Here is a 7,246-nt window from a genome sequence, read left to right as displayed (position 1 = left end):
TTTTTTCTCTCTATAGTGTAGGCGCGATGGAAGCGGCATTAAATCCTCAAATTTGTTCACTAGTCCCAGGATCCATTACCAATGCTAGAGCTCTTTACTTCTAGTCCCTTATCCTACTTCTGGTTTTAGGAATATCGAAATGAAACAGAGCTTTTTAGCTTCTTAACTGGTAAAATAATCGAAATGCCGGAACATATTTCCAATATTTTCATTTAATATCTTACAAAAAGAAAATATTTAGGTTTTATAAGAGTTCTTTACACGCCAGCACAAGGTAAAACCAAAAAGGGAGTATGAACCAAGGAGTAGAAGCTGTAGGCGCATTAAAAAATTTTAAATTTTGTCGTTTCACCCTATACTTTGCATCTCAGCAGTTCTTTAAATAAGCTCTAAGTTTATCGCACTATAGCTTTCGTTGTTCATTTTCCAATATTATGAAAAACCAACCGTCTCTACCGAAAATGAAAGAGTCCCACGACTTATGATTTGTAATTCAATGAGGACACCTCTTAATTACTATAAAATGAGTGTACAGTTTCAACTACATACATACAACCTTCGTTACTCGTCCTATATAAACTATTCTCATTTGAATGGTAGAAGTAGTTTTGTATTTATAACGAATGTAATTACTGAAGAAATAGCATAATTGGGATTTAATTTTCAGTCCCGGGCCATCATTTCGTCTGTCAAGAGTTCAAGAGTCAAGCGCTACGTCACCGGCTGGTTTTTTGATGGGCAAACGCTGATCAAACCGGAAACGCGAAAAAGCATACAGTAGGGAAATTCTGACATCGCTTAGTAAGCGCACTCATCGTAGATTGTAACTGAACGTACCCACCGAAACAGAACCTCTACGTGACATACGTCGCTCGGAGAGGAAACAACGAAAATCCATATATTTTATCATAAAAACTAAAGTAAGTCTTACGCGCTAACGGAAAAATCTATATTACGATTTTAACTTCTACCGGAGCCTCCGAGATGATCTAGGCCCGTGCGTGTCGATTTTTATGTGGGGAAATATCAAGTTTCATAGAGGAAATATTTTCACCCAATATGTGCTAGATGGCGCTTTTATTGCCGTTGCGACCGGGGTCTTCCATAAATTATCTCTGATATTTTAGGGGCCCATTAATGGCAATTATAAAAATTTTGTGAAAGAGAAAGGTTTCACCCTTAAATTAACGTAATTGTTTTAGGAGTTATTTTTTTTTATTGAATTTTTTGGTTAGATTGTGTGGACAACAAAATTATGAGATTTTAACATTGTTGTTTTTTAAACAAAACTTCTTGAAGTTGCTAATTCACAGTTTTATTATACCATAAGAGGATTCCTTATACCCCTTCATAACCTTTCATTTTTTAACCTTAGCTTTTTTGTCCTTTACTTCTTTGGCATGATTGCTTGATAAAGGTTTTCGGAAATTTTCTAGAACGTTTTTCTACTATCCGCGACCTCCGCTTCACCGCTCTACGTCTAAGCCTTGCCCTAATATTGTACCAGTCGACGGGGTCACGAGGCTGAACTTATTTTTATTTTACAATATTAAAAGTGCCCCCAAGCGAGAAAACACGGCGAACTAAATTAGTTAAAAAATATTCTCGCTTCGCGATAGGCACGGGCCTAGATCATCTCGCAGGCTCCGCTTCAACCTTCACTCTATTGTGTATTTTTACTGAGTAAACAAAATGAAATCGTAGCGTGCAAAAACAGTTTGCACTTGATTTCCCTTTTAAGGCACCATTAACTTGGAAAAATATTTCGCCCTAATGATCAGGTTCCGAATTCAAGTCAAAACGCTCTAGAGAACCGTAATTTTCACACTTTATTTTAGAAGACGCTCCTTAGCTGTTCAAAATGGCCGAAGGTAACTCAATAACAACCGAATGCACCGAGAGTGAAGACACAGGTGAAAAATATTTTTAAGCCTGTTTTTTGCTATTTACGACTTCCGCTTAAAGGAAAATATAATATTAGCATGGATAAAGAATGCGCGTGAGGAAATTTGTTTTCACGCTATAGGATCGGCAACTCCCTATCTCGAACGACAGGTTATTATGTATATACTCTGTTACAACATCGGTTGTCAGTACGCGCAAAACAAGGTCTCTCTGTAACCTAGCTTTGTGCGTGCTGACAAGAGACAAATAACTTGAGGATTTTCGGGATTTAAAATATCCGCGAGTTTTTTTAGCTCGGGTGCACGGACCTCTAGGCCTTAGTTTCAAATACGTCTAGTAGGCAGTAGGCAATTTCACACGTACTTGAAACTAAAGGCTCATTTACATGCACGATTGTAGCTCGTAAAAACAGGATTTTGCTTGAACTATTTTAAATATTTTCTGCACAAGCTAAAGCTTGGCCATTTACATGACTGCTTGTAGCCCCGCTTGTTCCTTGGTTTGGTTTTTAACAAGCTCAATCCGCAACCAAAACGAATTTGGTTTTTTTCTAGCAAGCGCCAAAAAAAGCTAACGCCATCAATGAAATATCCGTTTTTAATCATTTTGACTAAATTTTAACTCAATAATTGTTATATACCTGGCCTCTTTGAAATGGCAAATGTGCCGAATGGACATTAGAGCGCTAATTTTAATTTTAAATCGAAACGTACACCCAAGGCCAGTAAAGGTATTTTTTTTATAAATACATTTGGTCTTTCATATCGTGACAACAATGACTGCAATAAAGGCTTAACACATATTTGAATAATTAGGCCAAAACACATATTTATAAAATTAGTCTTAGCAAAAGTTTGAAAAATTAGGCTTAAGAAAAGTTTGAAAAATTAGGCTTAAGAAAAGTTTGAAAAATTAGGCTTAAGAAAAGTTTGCAACATTAGGCTTAACGAAAATCTGAACAATTTCAAGTTATATCTTAAAATATATTTTTGAAAGCATGTAAATCAAAATGCTTGAAGCTTGCGCTTGAGCATGTAAAAACGTAAATAAAAAAATCTCGAGCTCTGTCACTAGCAAAAAGTTCGCGCACAAGCAGATTTTTAGAAACCATGTAAATCAGCCTTAAGGCCTAGAGGTCGGTGCACTCGAGCTAAGAAAACTCGCGGATATTTTAAATCCTGATGATCCTGAAGTTTTTTGTCTCTTGACAAAGCTAGGTTACATAGACACCTAGCTTTGCGCGTGCTGACAACCGATGTTGTAACAGAGTATATACAGAATAAGCTGTCGTTCGAGATAGGGAGTTGCCTATCCTGTAGAGTGAAAACCAATTTCCTCACGCGCTTTCTTTGTCCATGATATTAGCATCTACGCAAAGCTTTAATTGTTTTAGATTTTACCTTAATTAACTAACATGGAATGCATCCTAATTAAAATCTTGAACAAAAATTAATATGATCGTTCCTATCATGATGAACATTAGCCATGATTATGTTCAACACCATCAAAATTTTCAACAAAACATATTCTTCTTCCACAGAAACCCAAGAAAACCCAGAATTGGAAATTTTGGAAAACTGCGGTTCATGCACTGAAGAATCTGACTTGGAAGGCGAACACAATCAGTATCAAGGTTTCCTATTTTTACCCGACTGCTTGAGCTACATGGGTCTTCTCGAAGACAACCGAACCATCAAGGTCTTAAAATACCTGACCCTAATTATAGTCCATTTTCACTGTATCCAAATTGCAAACGAAGTATTCTACTGCCGTTTGAAAAACGTAGAATGCGAAAACGATTTTGCAAGGCACTTTGCGAGCTTACTTCGAGTAGCTACCACAACATACTTCACAAATTCCCTGGCTTTCAGACCCACTTTTAGAGCTAAAATAACCCAAGTAGTAAAATTTAGCTTGAAAAAACCGATACATTGTCCAAATATTGTATTTCTCGTAATCATGGTCAGTTTATTTGCATGTTTAGCGAATGTAAGTTTTCAAATACACCTGGTCTTCTACGATCTCAAACACCATGACTTGATAAGTTTCATTAAACATTCTATGTACGGAAGTCTAATAATGTTAAACGATTTAAAAGTGGCCCAAATTACAATGACGGTTATACTGTTGGCAGATGGTTTCGTTGAAGCCTTGGCTATATTGTATCAGGGTCTCCTAACTTACCTAATAGTTTGCGAATTGGTACAAAACGAAGAAACAAAAGATTGGTTTGAGAGTTACAGGTGTGGGTGTTTAGCCGGCAAACGAAAGGTCGAAACTCTCTACAAAGAACTACGACTCATGATTAAAAATTGCGATGAAACATTGGTCCTAGTACTAAGAATGAATTTTTGGTTGTTTCAATTGCATATTGTTGTTAACGTTTTACTATGGTTTATCATTATTACACAGATGCCCATCTTCGTCTATTGGCATATCATTATTCAACTTTTGATGCCCGTAATAGCGTCATCGTTTTGGGTTTACAGTTTAATAAGTATCGCTAAAAGCAAGGCAACGTTAGTTGAGCAACTCGGTTTTGTTAGTCCTTACATGGACCACGTTCCGAGGTCATTGATGCATATTCGTAGTTATTTTCTAGTGAAATTCGACTCAAAGATCTTTACCGCAGCTATGATAGATATGGGACTATTTTTCTCCGGGTGGGGGATCTTTTTTATTTTTTTCCACATGAGGTTCCCAAATCATTTGCATTTTGATGAGATAACAACTAACGATCTAATTTCATTCTTCAACTGGAGTGAAAAAGCCTAAGATGATCAATGCTATATAGAGATCAAACATGCTATGAAGAACTGCATGGAGCAAAGCCAAATCAACTACTTTAGAGTTGATTACTCCTAGCTGATTTGCTCTTGTTGTATCTTATCGTTTGATTAACCTTTGAATTGAATTTAATTATTGAGTACCTCATTGCACAGTTTTAGTTTAGCTTATCCAGTGAAGTCTCACTATACGCAAGGTGGGCATTTTTGCACGAAAATATGGTAATTTCGTGCTTTTAAGTGGACATTCTAAAATTTAAAAAACGTTTAGACAGGGATAGATTTAATTTTAGAAGTAGGAATGGAGAACAGAGTAATCTAGGCGCGCGTCAAAGTCCCGGACCCCTTCCCCGGGAAGGTTGGGTATGAAAGAAGAGGCGGGTCATAGCGACAGAGGTAAAATGGAATAAAGTATTTTTCGCCGTCCCCGTCAGCAACGTCATCGTAACGTTTTTTTAGTGACCCAATAAGATAATTTAAAATTTTCGTTACGTGTTGGAGGAAGTGGCTCTATACTGGCCTATGAGTCGGGCTGAAGTAAATACTAACCGTTCTCCATTCCTACTTCTAAAATGAAATCTATCCCTTGTTTAGATTAAAAGAATTAAGCTTGTCATGGGTACTTACAGCTGATCATCCATGGTACACACTATTTTGGTAAATGTTTTCTAAAACATTTATATAAAATGGATGGGATTTTTAGATTTTGCATGTCAATAACTTTAAAATTAAAATTAATATCCTTGTACAGTTAAAGCGAAGTGAATTTGTGTGCTTAGTGTACAAAAAAAGTGCATAAATCTTTCTACGTCGTATGGTTATTCGTTTCAAGGCTCGTAATACGTAGATAACTATAGTAATCTTACCATACAATTAACAAAACATATTATTATGGTTAAAACTTTAATATATGTTTAAAAATATTTCACACCCTCTGCGTGTTTTGAGAAACGTACGCAAACTATATTGTTTAATTTTACTGCTAATACTCAAGTCTGTAAACGTGTGACACCTTGGAAAGATAATAAAAGTGTGACATCTCGGACAGATAATAAAAGTGTGGCACCTCGGACAGATAATAAAAGTGTGGCACCTCGGACAGATAATAAAAGTGTGGCACCTCGGACAGATAATAAAAGTGTGGCACCTCGGACAGATAATAAAAGTGTGGCACCTCGGACAGATAAAAAAAAGTGTGGCACCTCGGACAGATAATAAAAGTGTGGCACCTCGGACAGATAAAAAAAGTGTGGCACCTCGGACAGATAATGAACATTTATTTCTCACTAGCTGTTACCAGTGAGAATTGATATTATTTTTTAATAAATTATTTAAAAGCAAACAACAAAACCTGAATCACAAAAGCAAAGCAAAACAAATAGAACAGCTATAAAAGAAACACTTGAATTATCAGTCGGATATGTTTGTTTTAAGTTTTGTATTGTAATTTAATTTTTCGGGATTCTCTTGTAAACCTGATTCTATCGAATGTAGGACGTAATCCCCCGGTCATAATCCTCCCATCAGAGAAGAAATTGACATAATCCCTTCACGTAGGCGACAAAATCCCCCGGACTATTTCTCCCCGAATGGATATTGAGGACAAATTCCCCCCGGCCCAGGTCAAATTCCCCCCGGCCCCAGGTCAAATTCCCTTCAGCCCCAGGACTGATTCCCCCCAGCCCCAGGACAAATTCCCCCAAAACTGTGATTAATAGGGAAGGAAATCTCTATCATATTAAGTATATGAAATAAAGAACAATATTATGCAAAAAAAGAGTAATGTTATATCGGAATTAAATATAAAATGTAATTTTTTGGAAAAGGCATATTATTTTGGAAAGTCAATGAAGTTAAACAACAATATTTTTCAAAAGGCATATTATTTTGGGAAGCCAATAAAGATAAACAACAGTATTTTGAAAAAGGCGTAAAATTTTAAAGTTATTTATAAAATATTACTAACCTAATGCAACCTAACCTAACCTATTCCAACCTAACCTAACCTATTCCAACCTAAACTAACCTATTCCAACCTAAACTAACCTATTCCAACCTAACCAAACCTAACGTAACTTTAAACTTAACTAAACCCAAACCAGCTCAACCTAAACTAACCCAACCCGGATAAAATTAAAATATTGACAAAATGAACGTAAATATTGAATGTCAGTGACACGACCAATTAGCAATTCCAAAGCATAAATTGATTCGTATTTGAAAATTTTCACCATATTTACGCTATTAACTTTTACGTGAACCTATTTTTGCCCTAGAACTGAATGAAAGTCAACGTACTAATTAGAAATAAGTCAAATTTAATTTTAGTAATGTTTACTTACCTTTGGGGAATCGAACCCACCATCCTTCACCAGGATTTCAGGATTTTAGAATTTTGACCTGGATTTTAGGATTTTGAGTAGGAATTTGGAACTTTGACCAGGATTTTAGGATTTTGATTGGGAATTTGGAATTTTGATTGAGAGTTTGGAATTTTGATAGGGAATATAGGATTTTGATTGGGAGTTTGGAATTTTGACGAGGATTTTAGGATT

General features: G+C 35.9%; 1 protein-coding gene across 2 annotated transcripts; it reads left to right on the top strand.

Moving 5' to 3' along the window:
• The first annotated feature begins 780 nt into the window (after positions 1-780).
• Positions 781-6,621, top strand: LOC149620907 (uncharacterized). Of its 2 annotated transcripts, none has more exons than XM_089855147.1 (3): positions 781-920; positions 1,839-1,913; positions 3,446-6,621. In XM_089855147.1, exons 2-3 carry the CDS (start codon positions 1,862-1,864, stop codon positions 4,678-4,680), a joined length of 1,287 nt encoding a protein of 428 aa, XP_089711273.1. In that variant the 5' UTR covers positions 781-920; positions 1,839-1,861; the 3' UTR covers positions 4,681-6,621. The 2 variants fall into 2 exon arrangements, with proteins under 2 accessions (XP_089711273.1, XP_089711274.1); XM_089855148.1 differs by having other exon boundaries at positions 782-920; positions 1,782-1,913.
• The last annotated feature ends 625 nt before the right edge of the window (positions 6,622-7,246 follow it).

Source organism: Phalangium opilio, unplaced genomic scaffold, assembly GCF_054372755.1.
Source record: "Phalangium opilio isolate 3A_F unplaced genomic scaffold, DU_Popi_V2 ptg000209l_1, whole genome shotgun sequence".
Taxonomy (NCBI): Eukaryota; Metazoa; Arthropoda; class Arachnida; order Opiliones; family Phalangiidae; genus Phalangium; species Phalangium opilio.
Note: the sequence above shows the minus strand (reverse complement) of the source record. Positions and strands in the feature narration are given on the sequence as shown.